At 38.2% G+C, this 25,293-nt stretch overlaps 1 protein-coding gene across 1 annotated transcript in view; it reads left to right on the forward strand.

Annotated features, from left to right (window-relative positions):
- The window catches only part of PRDM6 (PR/SET domain 6), a gene marked incomplete at both ends in the record, with an annotated part of 73,684 nt that overhangs the window by 48,016 nt on the left and 375 nt on the right, over positions 1-25,293 (forward strand). Inside the window, 4 exons of the mRNA XM_082497442.1 lie at positions 1,352-1,479; positions 5,199-5,323; positions 8,456-8,798; positions 18,370-18,546. Of these exons, the coding sequence (XP_082353568.1) occupies positions 1,352-1,479; positions 5,199-5,323; positions 8,456-8,798; positions 18,370-18,546 (773 nt within the window). The remainder of the gene's footprint in view (positions 1-1,351; positions 1,480-5,198; positions 5,324-8,455; positions 8,799-18,369; positions 18,547-25,293) is intronic.

Consider the following 25,293-nt stretch of genomic DNA (forward strand, 5'->3'; position numbering starts at 1 on the left):
TTTCCCTGTCTGTCACGCTCTAGAAATGGATATATTGCTCCTGATTACTCCCAGTCCCTCTTGGTCAAAAGCAAAAGCAAGTCTGGCTCCTGAATTTGAGACCCATGTGGCGCTGTACAGAACTAGATTCTGATTTCTGTGTGTGTTTTTGTGCGCAGTGTAGGAAACACTCTTTTAATAAATCAGAAATATCAAATATGGTCACATAATTTCTGAGACTATTCTCTTGATATTGAAACGGAAATGCAAGATAATTTTCTTGCTCTAGAAATGTTCAATTCAATGTAATAAATGTGCTTCCTCTTTAATTAGTAGAATTAGTACTTTCAAGAAGACGGCTCGATTTACATTAATACAGTTTCAAAAGGGATAACATTTTTAGGGTAAGATTATTAAAGCAGATGGCATCTGTGGAGGGGCAAAAGAGCTGAAGATCAAGTTTGCTTCAGATAAGCACCTAATTATTCAGATGCATTTCTGGACTTTAAAAAAGTAATTGTATAACAGGTAAAAAACTAGTGAGACCGTGTGCTTTTCCTTGGATTAACACTTCCTAGATAACACTTTTGAAGTGGCCAGAAGGGCAGATGTGCATAACACATGTATCTTTTTATTTCAGAGCCCCCAGAGCAATTTTGGTTTTTGACTTCAGAGGGAGCACCCGATGCAGAACAGAGACATAATACTGCCTTTTTTTTATTAAATTACCCTAACTGGCTCTCATGTCCTTAGCAGGGATGTCACGTTTAGGAAAACTATGATTCCCTCAGGACTGATTTCTCATTTACTACTTCAAAAAATTATGTGTCTCAAGGGAGCTTCTAAAGCCATCTTCAACTGTCTTTTTCCTTCTAGTCTTATGTGTTTTGGTATTATGAATCCTACAACTCCCTAATGTATCATGTGAGGTTGCCGAAGCACATGCTCTTGCTGCAACTGAGATGTGAAAGAAGGGATACTGTTTAGGGCTTACTACTGCCCCTTGCTCAGATGTTCCGGCCATTTCAATGCAGGCTTTACATCCAGATTTTCTTGTTTATCTGGCAGTTCATTATTTAAGGCCAGCCTGTCAAAATAGGTTAAATATTCTTTGGGAAACATGGTCACATCTTTGAGACACCACAAATTTGTTTAATACAAAAAGATTGGCTTGATAAAAGAAACATGATAAACTTGCATCCCCCAAAATACTTTTCTGCTGTTCCATGTAGATTTCTAAGAGCATCAGTACGCAATGACAAATCTTATGGCAATAAATTCCTGGAAAAGGCACAGAGAGACACCAGCAAAGCGCTGAAAATGATTGCTGATGATTTGTTCTAACTACTTGACCTTGTGACATCTCCCCCAGATATATGACCAAGATGGGACACTGCAGCACTTTATTGATGGTGGAGAACCCAGTAAGTCAAGTTGGATGAGGTATATCCGATGTGCAAGGCACTGCGGGGAACAGAACTTAACAGTGGTTCAGTACAGGTAAAGTACATTTTGATTTACTCAATGCAACAAAATGAAAATGTTTTTAGTGAAAAGTCAGACTCTATCTGTCACCAGTACTATTGTCTTTGATTGCAAAGACAGTAGCAGGGCTTTTGTGAATGTGCTGGTTCGGCTCTACACAAAAGCTGCCGGGTGTAGTGAGGATGGGTTTAACTTTGGTTGCCCTGAGCTGAGGCCATTGTAGTGAGCATGCGAGACCTCCAGGTCCAGGTACCCCTGGGAACAAGTACCGCCCTGTATCACTGGTGTGACCACCACACTGCACAGAGCCCTCTGCACGTTTTCCAACAGTCTGATCAGAAGCAAGCCAACACAAGCAATCTGCCGCCCTTAATAACCACGCGTGTGCTGGAGGAAGGGGAAAAATGGCAGGACAGGAGTTTTGAACCCAAAGGCTTTCTGAGAGTCAGTTATGAAAAATAACATATACACCTAAAGCTTATAAGTTGAGTGCACCTGCTAGCCAAGATTGCTAGGGCTTGTGCCTCTTACATCGCTGGCTAGAGGAGGTCAAATGTGAAGAAAAATGTAAAGAAATTTTGATGCATTTTACTTTGTACTCACAAACAGATCCAGAAAACCCAGACAACGCATTACATAAATATATGATCTCAGCTATAAACAAACCTTTTGCCTCAGAATCAGAAGCAACTGCTTGGCCTTATTAAATGTGGTAGGAAGCACATCAAAGAAAGCCCCGGGCTTGCCAGTCGCAGTAAGCAATCCTGATTTTGGCTAGTTGTTTTAGAGAGTGGAGTTTCTTTTCTTTAGGAAGAATCTTAAACTTATTTAAAGTTCCTTTCAAATTAAAAATAAAACATACAAAAGCAAGCTAAAATGAAATATTCATAAAGTTTGATTATCCCATAGGGTTCCAATTTAACAATGGTAAAATTGTTCAATTGCATTTTCAGCTTTTTTATTCTCTGGCCAGTTGACTAAATAATGCCGCAGTTAAAAAAAAACCAAACAAACACAATCCTATTTATACATTACAAATCTTTTATTATACCCTTAAATAACTGATATTTATAGCTAAAACCCTGTCAGATTTTAAATAAACACAGTGGATAATGAATAAAGATTGCTATGGTGAAAGAGTATTTTTGCAGGTATCTAGTGAATTATTTCTCAGTGTGGTAGTGTGTGCACATGAATATATATATATTTATAAAAATAAGAAAAAAAATATGCGCATATATATATACGACAAACCTAAATGAAAAGTGAGCATGAGAAAGTCATTACACATCTGTCAATATTAAGTGGATTTTACAACTCTCCTTTCATGATGGAGTTTTTACTTAGAGTTCCCTCTGTTGATCTGTTTTCGATTACTTCAGATCTTTATAAAATGAACTACAAAAACACAATTTAAAAAACTGGCATCCATCACCAGTGACTGCATCCAAGTGTAAGAAAATAGAAAAGTTGGACACTGAAAAACCGGCCTAATTTTTATTGTACATGGACGTCCTCCTCACAGAAAGTCAGCTGGTTTAAATTCATTCTGTTATGATTTGTAATATCTAAATGGAATTTTCTTCAAAGTGCTCTTGATTGATTGACCCTTAGCTGAACGTTTTGTTTTTATTTTGAGGCTGACAATAATGTTTGTTGGCATGTGTTCTGCTTCAACTGCGTTGGGACGCCATGAAGCTATCTTTATGAGTCATCCAACCATAATACTAAATACATGTCAGCAAAGGAAATATTATCCGAAAAGGGAAAAATCCCTTTGATGTACTTCAGCATGCAGAGATTTCTGCGAGTTTTGGAAGCTCTGCACGCTTGTAAGGGACGGTGTATGCTTACACTTTTTTTTCCGTGCCTACTCCAAGCCTCACAGACCACCCATTGCTCAAAAACAGTTCTGCTCTTTCAGCGGCAAAGTGTGTCATTTGGTTTTAGCACATTCATTTGCTGGGCTGCTGTGTTTATGTTAAGGGAAGCCAAACTGAGAGATGAAATGTTACAAGGGTGAAGTACAAAGTAGACTCAATTTTTCTCAAGTTAGGAGATGCTGGTAATTTATAGCGTGGCTCCGATTTTCATTTTTATGTAACAGTGGAAAGAATTAACGAAATGCGCAGCTCTGGGAAGAAAGAGAGGGAGAAGAGGAGAGGAGGAGAGGGGGAGACACAAAGGGGAGAGTTTTTGTCAGATATTCATAGAAGGGTAGGAAAACCGTTCTGCTTAGCTAGCAGTGCCCTCCTGAGACAGGGTGGCAGTAAGCGAGGAAAATAACAAGATAAATGAAATTTTTGCAGCTGCTAGTAAAATATTGAGAATCTGCACTTTTTTATTGATCTTTATGATCCTGTTGCCAAGAGCCACTTTGCGGTGACAAAATATGTTGACAAGTGCATATCTCACTGCCATGAAAAATGTGGTAAAGGATTCTCCTTATGTCTGCAGTGTTGTACAAGGAACAAATTGCATCGCTACAGCCAATTCTTTACAGAAAGTCTAAATTTAAGGCCTACCAACCCTAAACAGTTTTATCTTGAACTTCAGGCTAACATTTGTAGCAATTCTTCACTCAGAAAACCGGTTGAGGCCTAACATTTTTTTTTTTTTTTGGTCTATGGATGTTTTTCTGCCTTACATAAGCTGTTATAAAAAATGGTCATTTCTTGGTACTTTGACTGTATCATTTTGGTATGTAATCCTTCAGCGAGAGTGGAGTGTTCTTCTTGTATATATTGAATTTCTATCCATCTCACGGGAGTGTGTTTTACTGTTCCATATGAAGCCTAAGGGAAAAGCCACTACAAACTGATAACATTTTTATTTTATCTTGTGCCTGATTCTAATCTTACACAGTTTTTGCCCCCATGTAAATCTGTTAACTGTAGAAGTATCACTGAAGCTATTTACATCAGTGCAAGATCAGGATAAAGCTCTTGTTTTTATGGTAGGGACTAGGGTTTTTCCTTTTTTTTCCCCTCAACTCCCAGTTCAGTGGTCTAGGAAAATCCCCAGTCTTTTCCCACAGAGCGATGTCATAAGATACCACATTTACGGTATCACTAATTTATTCTTGCTGAAGGATTACTGACGTTACCCTCATGTTCCATACAGGGGAAGATTTTTGTCATTGTATGTCTGGATTAACCTCATTTCTTTATTTCCCAGTCTATTTTACTCAACAATCTAAGATCTCTCTTTTTGGTGGTATATTTGGTGGTATATAAAAGGCCACATCTTGCTACTTCAAACCTCTTGCTAAAAGCACTTACTGAAATGAAAGAAATGTTGTGTATTTTCCCCTAAAATATGTTAACTTTAGCTTAGCTGACAAATGCAAAGCTGTTTAAATGGCTGAACTTACTGAACTGTGTGCACCACTGATGCTTGTACTGTGTTAGCAAAATGCAGCATTTCTAAAATCACTTTAAAAGGGACGTTGCAAGAAAATATCAGTCTTTTCATAAAATCTTGGTGCTTGTAAAATCTTCCGGTTTAAAATATGCTAGGTACAAAGTGCCAGTAAGCTCTTAATTACCCTATGCGACTGGAACAAAGTCCTTCCCTGATGATAGATTTGGTTTTAAAATAATCAGTAAGTTATTCATTTAGTTATCTGCAGAAATGCTTCCAAAACAATGGATTTCTACTGCAATAGTGTGTATGATAGGAAGACAATGCTCTATTCATAAATTAGCCATTTTTTTTCTTTTTCTCTTGATCAGGTCAAATATATTCTACCGGGCTTGTATAGATATTCCCAGGGGCACCGAGCTGTTGGTGTGGTACAATGACAGCTACACATCTTTCTTTGGAATCCCTCTCCAGTGCATTGCACAAGATGAAAATTGTAAGTTCTTCCTTGCTTTCCTACATGTGTCAGCCAGAATTTCTGTTTCATACCTAATCAGCTATATTCCTAGAGTATTTTAGGACATATTAAATGAAAGCAGTCACATATTATAGGTAAGCTTGATGTGTACAAAATAAAACCCTGAATCTGATACACTTAAGCTGTGCAAAATCACGGTATGGTTACCTAAATAAACGGAGGTGTTTGGAAGTGTGCGGGTATGTGCAATTAAATAGCAGATTTCCCACCATCGCAGCCCCATATAGCGTGGTAGTGTGTAGAATCACTATAAGTGATTCATTCCCAGTCTATTCTTAACTGATTTGCTTGGCCCTCTCCGTTGTTATCAGACCTATCACAAGAGACTGTCTTGCCAAAACAGTAATGCATTGCAGGTCCACGAGGCCTCTGTTAGTGATTCTTCATTCTATTACCACTGAGTATGTCGAGAAAAGCTCTGTCTGACTGATTGTAGAGACGAGATCCTTGTGGTTAAAAGGTAAAAGCCAGCTTCTCTAAATACAGACTGAGTGTAAGTAGCCTGAAATGACCACGAACAACTGTTCCATCCTGGCCATCCCCACTTCCATCCATTCTTCTACCCCTTCTCAATATTTCATTTTTAGTTCGCTAGGAATCATCAAAAAATTAAGCATGTAACTTATAACACAGACCCAGTGCAACCTAATGCTGAATTCCTTTGACTGTAATGGGAATGGGTGATCCAAACACGCCCTTCAGTTTCACTGTTTGTGTGTGAAACTCGATTAGAGCTTGCATCAAAGACCTCTCTTCCATTTTGACAGCTATTCGTGTCTACGTGGTAGAAGAAACCAATAATGGATGCCTGATTGGCTTTGGTTTAAAGTAACCCTCTGGCTGGCCATGCTTAATCAATTACATTCAAGATGTATTTTTTTAGCCAAGTACTCGGATACTTAAACAGCAATGCCAGGATGAACTCGTGTCTCGTAGCAACTTAAATACTGAACCATGCAGCAATAAAACAGCAAGATAGCAGGGATTAAACTGTCAAAAATAAACATCCTTTTTCATCTTGAGTTTTCAAATCTGTTGGGCTTGAGAAAAGTTTAAAAGAAATTTAATTACTGGCAGTAATGTTTGCTGATAAAACTCGTGCTCTGCAGTGTACAATATAGAAATATTATTTTTTCTTTCATGAGCTGAAGCTTACAAAACCTTTATTTGAAAAGCAAAGTATTATGGTTAAAATCTCTAAATATTGTCACTTGCTATTTTGCTGTGAGAGAAACCAGAGTTTCATCCACAGTGAGACTGACATGAGTAGATGAAATTAATCTCTGAGCACGGAGCCAGCTGCAGGCTGGTATATGACTTTAGTGCCACTTAAGTCCTCAGAGTAGACCATCTGCTTATCTTCTGCACAGGGTATTTTTACCCAATACACACTCTGCCTATATTCCTTAGGTCTTTAATATCCAGATGTTATTGCTTCTGTGGACTTCAATGAATACAATTTAAAAAAAAAAAAAAGTTATCTGCTTCTTGTGTGAGAATGTTGGGGCAAAATTAAAGTATACAAATTGCTCCTTGTACTGAAGAGAGACATTGAAGACGTATTATATGTCTGAAAACAGCCCCATGGCTGTATATGCACTTAGAAATCAGGTCCAGAAATACTCCAGGAAGGAATAGCTGAGGAAGGACATCAACTCAAGTAAATTAAACAGCATGTAACATTATAATATTAGAGATATTATGATTAATGGAAGATATTAGAACATAACGCTGTGAAGTGACTGGCATTATTTAAGGTATTATCAAAACATTAGTTTTTATTACATTTTTATTGTATATTAAATAATGTTGGATGATTCCAGCTCAGAACTGAAACTTAATTCACATTTTCTCTTAGAAATCTAACATCATGACTTACCTAAACAGAGTTGCAGTTTCTAATCACCTGTTTACTAGGTGCTATGTACCTATGTGTGGATATATACATATACAACTTTGTGACAGTACCTAAATGTGTGAACACATGTAGACATAGACGTATGCATACAAAATATTTAATTTAAAAATCTCCATTAAAATATTATCATCTCGTGAGCTTGACCATGCCAAAATTAGAAAGCATGAGAAGGTACTGGGCCCAGGTGGCCTAAATTATGCTTCTTTTTGCATTGGGGTACAATCTTACATTAGCTCACCCTGTTTTTCCATAGGACCTTTGCTTCATTCACTACATGATCTAGATGGTACTCAAGGAGTGAGGCAGCTGTTCAACTTTCATCTATATGTTTGACTTCCTGCCTTCCTTATCACACAACATCCGAATTCAGCACTAAATTACTTATTTGTGAGAACAGTGTATTGCATTTGTTGCTGAAATATCTGAATGCCTCATAAGCCATAGTTAATTGATGATCATAAGACCTTCATGGGACTAGAAACAACTTTTGTTTCTATTTTGCAGGTGGGGAATTGATGCACAAAGATATCTCTGCCTATATATTGCATTGTCTCGTGGGGATCCAACTGCTATTAACCTTAATTATACGCGTCGCGGTGAAGTCACTGACTGTATTGTATTGGCTGTGTGACTATTTCTGGGATGTAATAGTATAATAACCTTAGTGGCTGCCCTTTAAGAAGATAAGGGAACTATTGCTGCCGTAGATATTTAAACCCTGTTGTATCTCAAGGAGCGTCTGAGCAAGGATTTTTTTTCCCCATGCTCTCAAAATTCATGCTTGTCTGTGATATAGCAATTGGACATGCTGACTGCAACATGCAGAGTCAGGGTATCACACGTGCAGCAGCATTTTCTATCAGATGACAATCTCATTGTACAATAAACGTATATCACAGTCAGGCTTCTCTGAGTCCTTTCAGTCTCAGACACTCCTTCGCATGAGTTTTCATTTCAGTGTCACAGAATCAGCATCATCCATCCAGATCACTGTCTCATTCAAGCCCATTTTTTTGTGCAATGTTAAAATAAAGTTGTTTAATTCTAGTGTCAAGAAAATGGATGTTGGTTTTTTGTTTTGGGTTTTTTTTTTTTTTTGGTGTTTCCCAACACTGTATTAGCTTTAAAAAGGCATAAAAAGGATCTTATTTACTTTTCTTGTTTTCTCCCAGTGAATGTCCCTTCGACTGTAATGGAGGCCATGTCCAGACAAGACACCCTACAGCCATTTAATAAAAGTAGCAAACTATCCCCTGCCACTCCACAGCGATCCATAGTATTTCCACAGACTCCGTGTAGCAGAAATTTTTCTCTCCTGGATAAGTCTGGGTCCATCGAGTCAGGATTTAACCAGATCAGTGTCAAAAACCAACGAGTTCTTGCAAGCCCAACTTCAACAAGCCAACTAAATTCTGAGTTCAGTGACTGGCATCTTTGGAAATGTGGGCAATGCTTTAAGACTTTCACCCAGCGGATCCTCTTACAGATGCATGTGTGTACGCAGAACCCTGACAGGTAAAGCCCAGGCTCTCTTTATTTCTGTATCTACTGATAGCCAGATCCACTGCTTTCTTCTTTTATCAAGCTGTTATCATTTCCAAAACCAAACCATTATTAGGAGGAGCCTGTACAACATAATTCATCTGCAGCTGTGTGAAGTAAGCTGATAAAAACCATTGCTTGACTTCACTATTTGTAAAAACATTTGGTGCCTAAATGTGCAGATAAAAGGAAATAGCTAAGGATATAATCTTGTTTTCAGAATGGTTTGGTACATCTGATGGAGGCAACAAAATAGAAGGAAAATTTATGAATATCATAGGTGGAAAAATGAGGTCAAGATAATTAAAAGTCTCTCTGTCTTCCAAAGATAATCTAACTTGCTGCTCAGTGGCTGTCACAGTCATTTCAGGGTTCACCTATAGTGTGCAATGTGTATGAACTTAATTAAGTACTAAGAGGTAATGAATTGGAATTTTTTGCTTAGTACTATTTTTCTTCAGAGCATGCAAACCCATAAATCGTGCAAAGCTGTCAAAAGGAAATACCTACTCCACTAGTGATGTTGAGGAAAACAGATGCCACTTATTCAATAAACTAATATCCACACAGAAGAAAAATGTTGACTAGATACCTCAGAGTCAAAGTTGGTTTGAAAGTTTGTCAATACAGAATTTTATGGCCTTGAACTGAGGATGAAATTTAGCTGAACAAGTGAATTAAAATTTCAGGTACTCTGACCGGTGGCACAGTAAATATAATGGAACCATTATTTATGAATCAAAGCTGGTTTATTTGACAATTTTGATAGCTGGCAGGACAAAAGACAAAAATCAAATTAATTCAATAAAAAAGGCTGCCCATGTTTTGTCTCTTCTTCAGCTGCGAAGAAGGTTTGAGCAGAACAGCAAAATCCCTGGAAGCTTGTTCTAAAAGCAGCATTTAATTGTGAATTACATTTAACCAAAAACATTACCAAAAAATAGTAAACAGTGAGTCTGTGCATGTGTTTGTATGCATGTCTGCGTCTCTTTGTGTACGTGGTTATCTACGTGTACAGATACACTTGTGTGATTCTGTGGGTGTGGAGACACTGGAGCATAAATCCAGTTTTCCAGGAAGAAATGTCAAGCATGCTGGGGGTAAACTAGATTCCATGCAAATCTTCATAGAATTTGACCAGTTGATAATATTGTGAATGCAAACAATCCCTTTCAACATTTTTTGAATTTTATGCTGGCCTAGCAGAAACAAACAGCTAAGGAAGCTGTAGGACACATATGCCAATTTAAGTGCCACAATGTAGAATATAGGTCCCAAAAGGTCCACTCTCCGAAGTTTTATGGTATCTCATGTTTCCAGTATTGAAGCATCATAAGCATACTGTAAAGCATAAAATGCTGCGTCAGGGAGTCCAGAAGAGGCTCCCCCACATACTTTTTCAGTGATTCATCCAACCAGGTGTGATGCTCAGATTTCATCCTTTCCTTCACTTGAACCTGTGTCTTCCTTTATGAAGAGTCAAGCTGCAGATAATAGTTAATGCAAGAAGAGTCTCTCCTAATGGGGCTGTTCTGCAGTCTAAGGGATAGTTAAATACTCATTTTGTCAGAGAAAGAAAACGAGGATAAGTCTATCCTACAATTAGGTCTGTCATCTTGGAGGTGAGAGATTTCATTTATTATTTTTATTATTTTTATTTATTTTCTCCTAAGCATCTTGTGTCAAATATTGCCTGAAACACAAGCTGGATTTTAAGTATTCCCTCTTGGAGGTGAACATCCTCATTAGTAGGTTACTGATTCATGACGTCTCACTGTTTTGTCTCCTGTACCTACCTAATCTGTCCACACAGAACATCTTCAACAAAAAAGTGTAGAGCATTTTTAGCTCAGAATACCCTACAGCATAGGAGGAAGATTATCTAGATCGGAAGAGAAGTTGGCTCCCCCAGGAGCAAAGAGAGCAAAGGGTGATTAGAGAAAGGAGTCAGCAGATTTAGGGAGAATTGGGGTGGAGAGAAGGTAAGGAAAGATTCTTGAGTTGTAAGTGTTGAATCCCAGAGGCTTTCAGGAAGATTCAAAACATAATAGCTAACGCCTTTTTCTCAATATTGATACTGGCTAATTTAGCTGATTTCCTCTTTGGCAGGTTGGGTTTTGTGAATCCAGTTCTTAAGAAACTTTTTCTCTTGTGTTATATAGAGATCATAAAACCTGAATGAGGTTGCAAGATACATTTAGCGCCAATCTGTTGCATAATAACTAAGTACTGCAGTGTTCTGTGACACCTGTGTTCCCTGTGTACTGAAAAATGGCTCACATCTCTAGGTTTTCGTTAAATAAATGGTGCAGACTCCTTGTAGAGGCCAGTTTTCTAATGCCTTCTTTGTTCCTGCGGGGTGTGCCATCAACATAACCGCTGTAAAAGCATTTCCCAATAGGTCTCCTTTAGAGCGTTGTGTGGGATGTCAGTTCCATGACTCTGTTTAAGCTCACTGCAATCCATTCAGTGTTTGAAATGACCGCAGTAATAGTTACTGCAGATCATAACTGCCTTAGGATGTGGGTTCTCATATCCCTGGTTAGAAATCATTACAGGTTGAGCTTACATCATGGGCAGCTTTTTGTCTCTTAGCAGGTACCCGTAGATCAGTTATTTAGTGATACAGTGCCTGGAAAAGAGTTGTCTTTGGTTTCTTAAACATATTGCATTTCTCCAGATGAAAAATTCCTAAAGCGCTGTACAAAATTTCCTGGAGACAAGAAAATAAGGTATGATTTGCGAAAGAATACCTGCCTGCCAGCCTGAAGTACTGGGTGCAACTCTCTGGTTTGTATTTTCTCAACGATATCTGCAGCACTGCTCTGGCTGATAAACAGTTCCCCATTTATTGTCAGCAATTTGTGAGCACACCAGCCACTATATCTTTGATGTGACTGAAGCAGCAGGGGCTGTCTTCTCTAGGAAATGACTTTAGACTATCTGTTCTGGCTTTGTATTTGTTTTTCAATGGTTCTGATTACCTACAGCCTGAGGTGCAGGGAAAACATCTTTGAATCTATACAGGAGTACAATTTATGGACCAAAATTTAAGAAAGGCAGACTACTTGGGGCTTGAGAAACTAAAAAAAAAATAATTACTTTAAAGTCACTTAGATTCAGAAGACATCTGAATGAAAGCCGACATCAAAAAAGGCCAAAATATACTTAATTCTGCTAGTCAGTAAGAGAGAAATGGTCCTATTTGACAGGCAGATCATTTAATAAATAAAAATAATTTAAAAAATGATTAATCCAAAAGAAGGAGAATTATTAAAATCATCTACTGTGTCTGTTGTTTTAGATTGAGATTAGGATTTTAAATTAAATTAAAATTAACTTTAAATTACTTATTGTTTTACTCATAATTTACTTCTCCCTTTCCATTGAAATATTTTCTGCTTCTTATATTTTGTAGGGCTTCTCTTGAAACTTAATCGTAATTGAGGTTGGAGCAGGTATGGGAGGTGAAGATTTAAATTCATCAAGATTTCAAATCTGGGACTTTTTGAGCCTTTGGGACTTTTTGTAAGCCTTGCCCAGACTGAAGCAGTTTGAGCAACTATTTCTTGAAGCAGATATGAGACATCTATTTTCTCTTCAGTTTTTCTTTTTTTTTTTTTTTTTACCCCTCCTGCTGCTGCAGAAATTCCCAACAATCCTATTTGGGGGTGGGGGGTGGGGTTGTGTCCATAAAGGATAGCCAAAAGCCTTGGATCACAATGAAACATTTTTAGAGAAAGATTTTAATTTTTTTTAAAAAGCAACCACTATTTTGATAATGATGCAGTCTATTTAATGACATCTCTTTTCTTTCTCACTGTGATCACTGAATTCAGGATGTATTGGTGTTGAGGGAAGGCAGATGGCTGCAGTTCCCAAGAGCTATCTGTGACATATTTTCATATAAAATATGTACATCTGTGTGATATATAGTGTCATTGTTTGCTATGTATTTAAACTGATAATTTGAGAGAAAACCCTCTCTATATGTGTGTCCATAGCTGATAGGTTGTGGATGTTATCTGGCCCTTGCAATTCTTATTTAGTCAAAAGGTATTATTGTACTCCTGTTTTGCTGTAGCACCTCAATATTACATAGTGAGTTTTTTTTAAAAACAGGACCCTGAAGCTTGAAGTTGCCAATTTAATAGCTCCTTTTCTCTAAGATCATGGCTCAGCCCATTTTATGTGATTCTTTTTCTTTATAGGTTCTGTGTCTTTGACCTTGAAGTTCTCCCCAAGTCCATTAATTAATTTAAACATCTCCCAAAACAGACCTAAACAAAGTAAATGTTGTGAGCAAGAGTTGTCCGTTTCTGTTTATAGAGTGGCTATGGAATATTGCTGAATTAAAGTAAACATCATGCTGAGTTGAATGCTTGTTCTTGCATAATCTTTTCACAAAGGTTTGCAAACTCCCCGTGCTTATAGTTAATAACAACAAAGGGTGCACAGAGCAGCACCTTCCCCCTGACAGCTTCAGAAGTTTGAAAATACTTCAAGTGTGCTGTCTGCTTTTGCTACTTCCTCTGCAAACATTTGTAAGAGACAATCCCAGAACTCCCAGTAGGTCCAGATCTGCCATCCCCAGCGCTGCATGGTGCCTGGAGCGCTTGGGGCAGTAACCGTGCTGCCTAAGGGGAGCACCAAGGCAGCAGGGGATGCAGAGTCCAGCGGTAGTGAATGTGACCCACCTGTGGCCACGCTGATGCTAGGGATGCTTCTCTGTGCAGCCGAGCAGTATCTTTAGCTGTCACTTGGTTCTCCAGCCTCTTTGTTCCACTTGCTGGAAGAAGGCATCCCACCAAAACACCTTGCCATTAGGACAACTCCTCTGACTTCATCTGTGCTCTTAATGCCGTGTGTCATATGAAGGCCTGGCCCTGAAAGCTGATGCTGGCCCCATTTTGACATGCCCTGTTCTCACTTTTTTTTTTTTTTTTTTTGCAGAGGCTGTGGTGTGACAGCCTTCCCCTTATCACACCGCGAAACCTTGCCCTGCGTTCAATGGAACCCTGTGTCCCACGCTTTGAGTCCCTGACATCAGTCAAGTTGGTTTTTTACTTCTTCTTAGTTCTCAACAAGCAGAAAAGCATTTTCAACTGCAAGTCAGTCCCTCTTCCTTCAGCTGGTGCTTTTTTAGCTTTATCTAGGGAGAAAAAATGACAGAAATGTGTTATTTTGTCTCCCTGATCTCACAGTGTTTCAATGATAGAGTTACTTGTATTCAGGAGCTCACCGTTACAAGCAATTCCTCTTCTAAGGATTGCAGTGGGATTGCACATGCCCCTTGGAAACAGTAAATTCACTGCCGAGGAGGCCTTACTAGAAACCTGGTCATCATAAAGGAAAGAATTTGAAAATTCAGTGGAAAATAATTATAAAGTTTTTTCAGGATTCTAATAATTCGGACCATGAATGATTTACTATGTAGAAAATAAATTCATATTGGCTGGATGTACTTAGAAGTCAGGGGCTAGAAAGTATCTTGTTCTAGCAGAGGAATAGTACAAGATAAGTAATTAAAGGGCATGTCACTTTTGCTAAATGAAAATCTAAATAGAATTAATCTAACTGTACAGCTGTCTGTCAGCAGATATTCCGGGTGTAAAGATATGGATTTTTCTATTGTTATCCCTTAGCATGCTTTGTGCATGCTAAAGGAGCCCATCACCTGCACAAAGCATGTGCTTTGGTGACAATCAATAAGCCTCATAGGGGAACACAGGTTTTGTACTGGTCCTGTGTATGATGTAGTTTCACCCAGAAAAAATCAGCCACAAACACGAGAGAGTTGTAAGATGGGAAAAGACATCAAACATCAAAATCATTCAAGAGATCATCTGAATTAGGGAGCAAAAAGTATTCTCGACTGGTTTCGTTTTGAAAATGTAACTTGAAAAACTTGGAAAAGGTCAAAATCTAAATAACTACAAAACCTGCAATCTATTACATTGCAGTTACTCCTTTCTGAATTTCATTTTAAATGGCCTATGTTGTGGGCCATCATACAGTCAGGGACTGTAAGATTACAGTCCCTAGAAAAAGCTGGTGGCTTCTACATGCTAGTAAAGCCAGGTAGCTTATTGATGGCACATGGGGTTAATGACAACAGTGTAATTTTTCTAGCAGGAGAATTTGTTTCTAGGTAAGTAGATTTCCTTCCTTTAAGATCAGACAGGAAAACAGAGAACTAGAAAAATATGTAGGTAGGTGTTTAATGAAAAACATTAGAACTGCTTTTGATGGCTGTCAGCACATCATTCTCATCTACACATCGCTATACAACAGTTTAGCTGTTCTTAAATGTAACTTAGAAATACTATATAAGAAGATTTTGATCAGACTTGATTTACATCCGGAAGGGCCTACAAGGCCTTTCGTAGAAAATGCAATGATGAAGACATTCAAAAACATGTTGTTTCTGGTACAGGATAGCTGGAGAGCAAATGTTTATAGGAAAGAAAATTTCTCCAGACAGCATGTCTGTCTCCAGACAGGTCCTGGTACACCTGTTTTGTCAAACTGATTACTTTTATGCTTGCAAATCTGCTTGTACATCTGCAAAGGAATATTTTAGTTATGTAGGCTTTCACATATGAAGTGACTGGCATTCATTTTGTTTGAACTTTAATTTTCTGGAGCATCAACACACACCTGGGCTGTAACAGAGCTATGCTTTTATTCACATGAATACCTTGAAGCTCAAGAAGGTACCTTATGTTCCCAGTTATTCCAGTGGAAATTATTTTTTTCTGGGCTGGGACTGCCTCCAGTCTAGCAGCAGATCTTTGAAAATACAGCCGATGAAGACCACTGTTTTTGTCACTATGTCCCTGGTCCTTCTGTCTGCAAACCTTTGCTATAAAAAGGTCACCATCTTAATTCATTGTCCCAGTGCAGACCAAAGCGATGGCAGAAGACGTAAGTGCTACATCAAAGACAGCCCTGCTCTGCCTGTGTCAATGTACTCACTGAACCGAGCATTGCTTGTGTTCGGTCCTTCTGCACCACTTTTATTTTTTAAAAAAACAACATATTGATTTTATTTTCTGCCAAGAAAAAATTCTGAGCACAGTAAAATGGTTACCAGAGAACAAAATGGTAACTTTTATACTTACTGAATGACATCTTTTCCTCTTGGAAAAAATATTAGTATCCAAAAGTTGTCAAAATTTTGCATATTTGAATTAGTGATTGTGAAAATTAGATACAGCATTTTAAAATTATTCTAGTGTTTCGATGTATTTATAGGCTTTCTTTTTAAAATGAGCTTTGTTTAATGTGTGTCATGTATGTAGCTTGAAAAAATTACTTATTCTTCCCATTTTAGTATTAATCAGAATTGCCTGTGTATAAACTGCAGAAATGCATCCCCTGCAAAGGAAAGGTAACTTCTTTAGCAGTTGTTCTCCCAAGATACGGACGAACGGAAAAAATACAGTCAAAGAGATCTAACAATAGGTGATTTTTTACAGGGATATTTTTCTTGCACATCAGCACATGAAATGTATTCTGAGTTCATATATTAATGTCCTTTGTAAGCAATAAATTTGTTTTGAGCCAATGTAGAGGGTAAAAACGTTTTACTTGGCATCACAATGTTCAGTTATAACTGGTTTGGAATTTTGACTATTTATAGACAAGTTACGGTGTGACTTTTCACAGTATGAAATTAATCACATTGACTGTTAAAAAAATAAAAGATTAATTGGTTTTATGTAGTGTTGTACCATTTATTGTGGTAGCTGTTAAAAATAGATAACCAGAGGCTAATAGATGTTAATGGTCCCTTTCACTATTAAAAAAATCAATGTTTCTTGGATACAAAATATCTTAATGTGTTCTTTTTGCCTAAAAGTGTTTGATTTGAAAATAACCAAACATATAAGTCTGCATTCACAAATCATCTTTGCTTTACCAGCACTTGAATTTTCATGTCAAATTTGATAAATATTTTCTGTGCAAATTAACCATGCACTTCAAAAAAGGAGAAAACCAGGAATGTTACTACTTGTCTTCCAATATGAGAAACAGATATTTGGTACTTATTTTTTTCTTAAAATATTATTTTACATATATTCATGTAATTTTTTAAGGGACATATAATCTAGATTAAGTAACCTTTCCACAGCTTTAATATATTCCTTTCAAACTTGGTGGAGAGCAGCTAGATTTTCAAATGTAAGTAATTAAAATTGTAAGCTATTGAGTTATTGACCAATACTGAGCTATTAATCAAGCTAAAAAATTCTACAATCAGGGTTCAGCGCGCTGAAGCACTGTAAAATAATAGTATTTGTGTTCAGTGGTGCAAGTAGCCACAATTAAGCAGTTCACTTGACAAATGAGATAGTTCGCTTTATTTTACACTTAATTGAATTGTACATGCTTGGTCACCATTGTCTCCTTCCCTTTAGTTTCGTTTTTTAGCCATTTAAACATGCACGTTTATTAAAGAGAGAGCAATTAAGTTGGTGTTGGCCATTTGCTCTAGAAATGCAGACATCAAGAGCTGTGCCTTAAAATGTTGTGCATGGTAAAAATCATTAATACCTCTCTAGAAAAATTCTTACTTTTCTTAAAAATGTCTGATGAGCATATAGGACTCTGTCACTAACTTAAATCAAGTGTGAAAAGGAAAAGAAACCTTGTAGGATGTTGATATTAAATCACTTTTACCAAACAGCAATATATAGACATTGTTTCTTTGCATTTTATTTTAGTTAGCAATGGTATTTGAATTTCAGCAGTCCTGTCTCATCTTGCTGTCTTGCATCTTTTTCTTTCTATGTTTGCAGTCTGTTATGATTCTGAATTTGTAACATCTTGGTCAGTTTTGTTTGTTTGTTATGTTTGTTTTTAACAAACTGTGGTGTTGAAAACCTAAGTTCTGGGTTTCATTTCAAGATCAGAAAAACCCATTTTCCACCTGGATGGGAGAAATGTGTTAATGAAATGCAAATATTTTGGATAGCAATAAGAAAATAGAAAGGTAATTGTAGCATCGTAGTTATTGTTTCCAATGTCTCTCATTGAAAAAGGTGATCTCAAAAAACCTAGATTCCTGCAAAACGACGTGAATAATTTGTTTGCAATCAATCACAGAATCCTCCTGAGATAAAGGTGTAAAAATCAGACATGCGTTTGTAGGTAAGATTGCAGCTGGCACCAGCAAACAGAGGATTTTGTTAGTCGCTTAGCTCTGATGTGTGAGTTTTTTGTGGCTGAGGAGTACCACGATGAGTTTGGGAGAAATAAGGCAGGTGTAGGATGTGTAGTGCAGGCTCACTAGCTTGCTGACTTATGTCTTGTGCAGCATGGTGTCTATAGACTCTCAGTGAATTCCTGCACAAGCATTTCACGTTTGCTAAAGAGGTCATGAAGTTTCAGATATGTGTCTCCCAGGAAAGCCCCAGAGAAGTGCACCTGCAGGTCTCTTTGGAAAGTTCTGGGAAGACCAGATGCTCCTGCCCACATGCTTTCCTGCTCGCGGCAATAGAAAGCACTGATGGCATGGTGTTTCTCTTTCCCGTTGCAGGCCCTACCAGTGTGGTCACTGCTCCCAATCTTTCTCCCAACCTTCAGAGCTGAGGAACCACGTAGTTACGCACTCCAGTGACAGACCTTTCAAATGTGGCTACTGTGGTCGTGCCTTTGCTGGTGCCACGACCCTCAACAACCACATCCGGACACACACTGGAGAAAAACCCTTCAAGTAAGTACCTGAAGCCAGCAGCCTTTGCCAGCAGAGATTAGAGAGGGACATGCATCACTGCTATTCACTAGTCCATACCAGCACCCGGCAGACGTTCCCTTGAAAGCCAAGGTCAGACCACCAGATAAATCCGTCAGTGGTGTGGCTAAAATCAGAACCAAACCAGGCTTGCTTCTGGGTGCCTTTCAAGCCCTGAGCAATTTTCTGTCCTCTAATGAGAACTAATTTAATTAATGACAAGCTGCTGCCAGAGAACCATAGCTGAAAATACACTCAAGACTGGGACAGGCTATGCTGTAAGAAAATTATATGATTCTTTGATGTCTATATGCTGAGGTAACTGGAGCTTCACATAAAAGCTGATTTGGATCTGGTTAAGTATGGGGGAGAAATAGGCATTTCTTTTTAGTCTCAGAATCACTGCATAGAAAATGCAACTCTGACTTGCGGCATAAGTTTGGTAAGATCATAACAATAAGTTGATAGTGTTCAGCTGTTCAAGATAGAAGAAAAAAAAAAGTCACCTGGTCAAGATGTTTTTTAACTAAACAGACTCTGCTTATTTCTGCAGTTTCTGTTTACTGAAATTAAAGACAAGCACACACCTGAGTCTCAGAAAGTTTCCCTCTATACTTACTTCCAGCCATAGCACAGCTGACCCAGGCGGATTTTACTTTCTGTTGTGCAAGACTCTGCCTACCTAACAGGTGTTCTCCAAGACAGAATACAAATTTTCCATACCTGTGTCTGTATCTTTGCTGAACTGACAGGCCCAAATCTTATGGATATTGTACCTGGAACAATCCCACTTTGGAAGAAAAATAATGCATTGATATCAATGTATAATGTATTGATATCACTTCTTTTGTAATCTACCTGACGTTCCTAGGAGGAATGGGAGTAAGTGTGGAAGAAGGTGTGTGCCTCTTCCAGTTCGCCAAGGACTGACTGTCCTCTGTCTTCCTTTCTCCATTTGTCTGTCTTTTCTACTTTTGCTGTACTGTGCTCTTGGCCTGGTTAATGTAAGAGAGCTCAGCCATGAGGCCTGTCAGAACCCCTCATAACAAGCTCGGTAGAGATACCAGTAGAGATGCTTTGCCTCCATATATGGTTGAAAGGAAGCATGGCCTCCATACATGTCTCTGCTGGGGGCAAGGGGAGAGACCCAGGAACGAAATACTGCATATCCCCTACAGAAGCGCTTGCATACCAGAAATCATGGCTAGGATAGTGTTGTAGGTGGCAAAGGAGGGAAACGCAGAGCATCTAAGCATTGACTCCTCTAGAGCCGGTCTGTTGAATGCTCAGAGCCCATACAAAGTGAGCCAAAAATAGTGTGAGCAATCAGATTGATTTTATCTAGTTGCTGTGTAAATAGATTTTAGTAATTAATGGAAGAGGTTTCCGGGTCAAAATGGTAAATAGATTTCTTTTAATGTTAAGGTGTTACTTATGTGTAACCTTGTTGACTCCACTTAATTTTTTTCCTTAACATCCTGTTTTTGTCATGTTTCCAATAGATCTGCTATTTTGCCCCATTTAGAGTCATTATTTTTCCCCTTTGGTTTAGTAATTTTTTTCCCCTTTTCCAAAATGGTCTTGACTGCAGCACAATTTCATTTGTGAAAGGGCTTAATGTGTATACTACAATTATCCAGTGGCCTGGGATTTGTTTGTTTGTTTGTTTCGCCCTGCTTATGCTGAAGTATTTAAGTATTTTGGGATGTATCTGGCTATTCTTAAAGGTGCAGGGCAGACCAACAAAAAACGTGGATGTATTGCTTCTTTATGATGTATGACATAATTTCATTCTTGTAAGATTTTTATTTAGCTTCTTCCTTAAACTCGAGAAAGAGTAGTACCAATTTCTCTCTGGAGGACTTGTTGGAGTATTTGCAGTAAGCTGACTAGTAATTCACATGATGCTAAAACTGGAGCTGCAGATCTTCCCATCCCTGCTGGTCAGATAAGGGGACACATATGCCCCGGTCCTGCAAGCTGTTCAAAAGGGCAGATTTGCCTCCGATGCAGGACTGCCTGCACTTGAGAGAGGAGGGGCAGAAAACTTATCCAGAAATTGATCCACCCACTCTGCTGGAGGAAAAAGAGATAGCTGCAGCTCATCTTGATGTCTCGTCACCATTTAGACACTCCTTTGAAAAGGAGGGGGCCAAGACCTGGTATTAAGCAAGCTTAGACAAAAACCTCAAAAAATTCTAGTAAACAAGAACCGTAAATAGGACAAACAAGATTTCTGTCTCTTGATCATGCAATTTGGGTTTTAAATGTTTGCTTCCAAAGGGATTCTGAGTGTAGGCCTACCAGAAAACGTGAAAAATAGAAAAGTCTCTTGAGATAGGGTTTCTGTACCTCAAAAAGGTCTATACTTGTGGCAATGTACATACTTCTGTTGAATAATATCTTTACTATTAGCAAGAACGACCATGCGTGGATACTGCTAAATTACTTGAATTTTGGCTAAGTTATTTTTAAAATAACAGGCATAATTTTAAAGTTATTACTAAGTTCAATTTCATAGATGAAAATGGGTAGTCAACTGGACAGTTAACTTGCATCTACAGTGAATGCAGTCTCACTATTTCTAATGCAGTAAGGCAGTTATGTTTGTAAGCGATATTTGGACAAATTACACTGCAGACAATGTCAAGCATGTCAAACACTCAGTGTATGTTTGTATGCACATTGTTTTCAGAAGGTGGTTTTAAAAACAGTTAACATAGGGTGACATTATTTTAAAATATTTCAAATTAATTGTTATTTAAGTGGAAGTCTGTGACTGGTTAAAAAGCTTTTTCTGTGAGAAGAAAATTTCTTTGTAGGTCTTAGGTAACTTTGGATGTATGGTGGAAGACTTTTCTATTTGCTTTTCATTACAGATAACAATGCTAAGTGAGGTTATCTGCAGTCAAAGCTTTAGCTGCATTGCCTGGACTGCAGGTCCAGTTAGAAGGGATTTCTTTTCATGTCATCACAAGCTATCAAGTCAGCCTCACCACTGCAAAGTTTTTGTGTATTCTTATCTTACTGAAGTCTCCACTATGGCTGCTAGTCTGGGAACAAAGCTCTTAAGTAAATTAAAAGGGAGGAGAAAAGGAAAATTATTGGCCATCCCCATTTTCTTAAATTCTTTCCCCCCGGTCTCTTCCATTTCAGTAAAATTAAAGAATACCTAAGGGACTTGCCTGCAAAATCAGAGTTATGCAAACATCTAATATTCAGGAGTTAACCAAAAAGAACTAGAGGAAATTTCAATTTCAAATAAATTTCAGATTGGGATAACCCAGGTGTTTTTCATTGTTTCTTACTGAAATGAAAAACTGGGGAACGTTCATTTCAGGTTGAATATAGATGGTGTGCCTGCAGTGACACCTCAGCTTTGTCCTGGTTTTTGTTGGATTATTTTTTTCACAAATCAGTTTAAAATTCAGTGTTAAATGTAGTTCTTGAATGAAATCTTAAAATGTTTATTTTGAAAATATCAAATTAAGATTTTTTTCCTAAAATAGACCCTCAGCATTTTCTTCACCAAAAGTCTTTCACAGAGGTTAACATAAGATTGGGAATTAAGCCAACCCTGTCTATAATCCTCAATGTCAATGTTTTGAAAACACTGTGAAGCAAACAAGCAAACCAGTGACAATGAGGGCTATCTAACCAAACTCAGAAAGCCCAGTGCCTTAGAAATATCCAAAGCCCATTGATGTTCGTGTTGTTTGTGAATTTAAGAACCATTTTGTTTACCTGCCCACCCAAGCAAATTACATAGGAAAACCTTGTGGTAAAATGAAGTCTTGTGTTTGATGAGGTTGAAAGTTGTAGTACAGCATTGCTCCTTACAATTAAAATGAAGGTGCATACACTTTGTGGAAAAAGAGAGCATGGATCCAGTTTTCACTGATGGCGTCTAATTTTGTGAGGACTTTTAAAATGCTTTTTTGGATTTACATTGTGTCAGGGGCTGTTTAAATTACTCTCAAATGCCATCAGATGGCTTAAGCGGAAATTAGGTGGTCTCTCGGTTAATAAATATTATTGCCAGTACCTGTATCTACACTTGAGGCTTCACCAAAAATTTGGTATATGTCTAAAGCCGGGCTTGGGCTCAGCCCCGTGATTATTGTGTGCGTGGTCACAGAAGAGGTAGACTTTTTTTCCTTTCTGACTGTTTTGTCTACTATTCAACCTTCCAACACAACATTAAACATGCGTGGCTTGTAGCAGAGAAACATGCACACACGCTCACCAGTCTCATAGCCACAGATCATTGCAGTGGTTATTCTGGTACGACAAGCTGGGAAAGGGTGGTTGATAGAAGAAAGAGTACATCATAATTCAAAAGAAAAATGTTGCTGCTTTTCCTCTCATTCCTGCCTATGGTGAGATAGTTATGCTGGCGACTGGGACACTATTGTCCTCACCTTTCCTATCCGTTTGTATCCAGCAACAACTTCTGTGGAGCGCATTGAAAAGAGGAGTCAGGGGCTTAATGCCTGTACACCAGGTACTTATATATTCAAAACATTGGTCCTTAAAACACCATCCACACCTTTTGCAAGTGCCTAGAAAATACCAGGCACCTTGGGTACTATCTAAAGGTTACCTGGGTACATGAAAAAGCCTGGGGAATTAGGTGCCTTGCCAAAGGCTTTATTCTGACTTTTGCGTAAGGGCTGCATAGCGCAGACAGCGCAGCCTGACCCAGCAGCAACACTTGGCACCCACGTCCCTCTCGTCCAAAGGGCAGATGCTTGTAGCAAGAGATTTATTCTTTTCTGGTCTCTCTTTGGCATCCTTCTTTCCTGTACCTGTATGAAAGTGTCCCAGAACAGCCTGTAGCCGGGCAGTTAGAGCACTCCCATGGCAGAAGCAGCTTATGCATAAAGGAGAGGAACTTGCATTTTAAAGGAATACAGTAAGCCTCACTCTGTGCTTTCAAGAGTAATGCAAAGTGCCGAGTGAATGCAGTCCCTAGCTCTGGCATCCCGGGCAAGCTCCAGAAAGGGGAAGGACGTCTGCCACAGCTTCATGTCCCGTGGTTTTCATGAGTAACTCTGTCTTTTGATCACCTTATAGTCTTTCTCTGATTCACATATGGCCCCTAGACATCCTGATATAGTATATTTCATTTATTTGGCCAGGCGCTTAGAAGTCAGGTGTTGCCACACCTGATTTTGTAGGTTATTTCACAACTGTACCACTTACAGCTTGGTTAGGCAAGGATCCAAGCCGCCTATTACTCAGCAAGCAAAACGCTTGTCTTTGTAGGCATCAAAATAACAAAACTATCAAGTTCAAGTAGATGGCAATACCTCATACAGACTAAGTTAACCACCAGCCTTAAAATTGATTCCAATGCCTCTCTGATAGATATATATATATGTATATAAAAATAATACAATAATTTGCAAGTTTGTCAGGCAATGAAAGGTAGTATATTTTGACACACTAATCCAGTAACTAATCAGTTTTCTAATAAACAATCAGCAGTACACTAATGTGTCATCAGCACTTCAGGAGCTCTGGAGAGTGGATGATCTGCACATAGACGTTAATGAATACCCCAAAAATCATTAAGTAATCAATACTTCTGAGTTATTTTCATTGAGCTGATAGGTCTGATACATTAAAGCTGACATTTTACATTTGTCAAGATCACAGTGCAGTTTTTAACAGTGGAACAGGCTGCTAAAAATATTCCATGAAAGACAATCAAAGAAACACAACTTAAAAGTGTTGACATTTTAGATTGGTACAGTAGCTTGGATGAATGACTTTGTAATGTCTGTGCTAAATGTTCCTGGAGCAGAACTTTCTTACTAAAAATTACTAATGTGAAGAAAATTCCACATTTATGCATATGTGTAAATATCTTTTTTTTTTTTTTTTGTAAGCAGCTAGATCAGTGACAGTTTGCTTTCTATCATTCACATCAGTGAAGAGAGAAAGATGAATATGAATTAGCTGAACCCTTTGTTTTCCTCACTTCTGCTTTGAAGGTGAAGAATTCATCGTAGTGATGCTTTTATGATAATCTTCTTTGAAGATAAAACATCACACAGCAGCATTAAATCAAAGGTGTCTTTTGGAGTGAGCGCCATACAAGAAGAATGCACTGCATCCGTATTTGCGACTCATCAAACACCCCTATCTAGTGTTCAGAATGCAAATTAAGACAGCAGTATTTGGGAGATTAAATACAATAGATTCTCTTTCAGAGCAGGAATGGGGGATTCATTCCAAGCTAGCAACAACTCCATCCTCTCTCCTCCAAAATTCAATGGCTTTGTTCATTCGGTCACACGTTATTTTTGTTGCAGATTATGGTTCTCTAAAGAGAGGACAGGGTAGAAAGACAGACAACACAAAAGACAGTGAAGAAAACACTGTTATGAGTTCTTGCTCAACTCACAGATTTCTCAAATAGCGTGGATGTTTTCAGATAATTAAGTAACCACTAACTCTGTCTATTTAAAATGAACCCCACTGCATAGTCAGATCAGATAAACAAAGAGTTTTCTCTTGTTCTAGCACTAAACAATTATTGCTTTGTGATTTCCCTTCCTCCAATAGGCAATTGTGGATTTTAAATTAGCAGAAGGTGAAATTCTATTTGTCATCAATTTCTCCTAGGGGTTACAGAGCAGAAAACTGCAGACAAGCTGCTTCTTTGATGGCTCACTCCTAAAAATCTCTTTTTGTTCTTTATCTATTTGAACTGACAGTGAT

Source organism: Vanellus vanellus (genome assembly GCF_965231255.1).
Source record: "Vanellus vanellus genome assembly, chromosome: Z".
Lineage (NCBI taxonomy): Eukaryota > Metazoa > Chordata > Aves > Charadriiformes > Charadriidae > Vanellus > Vanellus vanellus.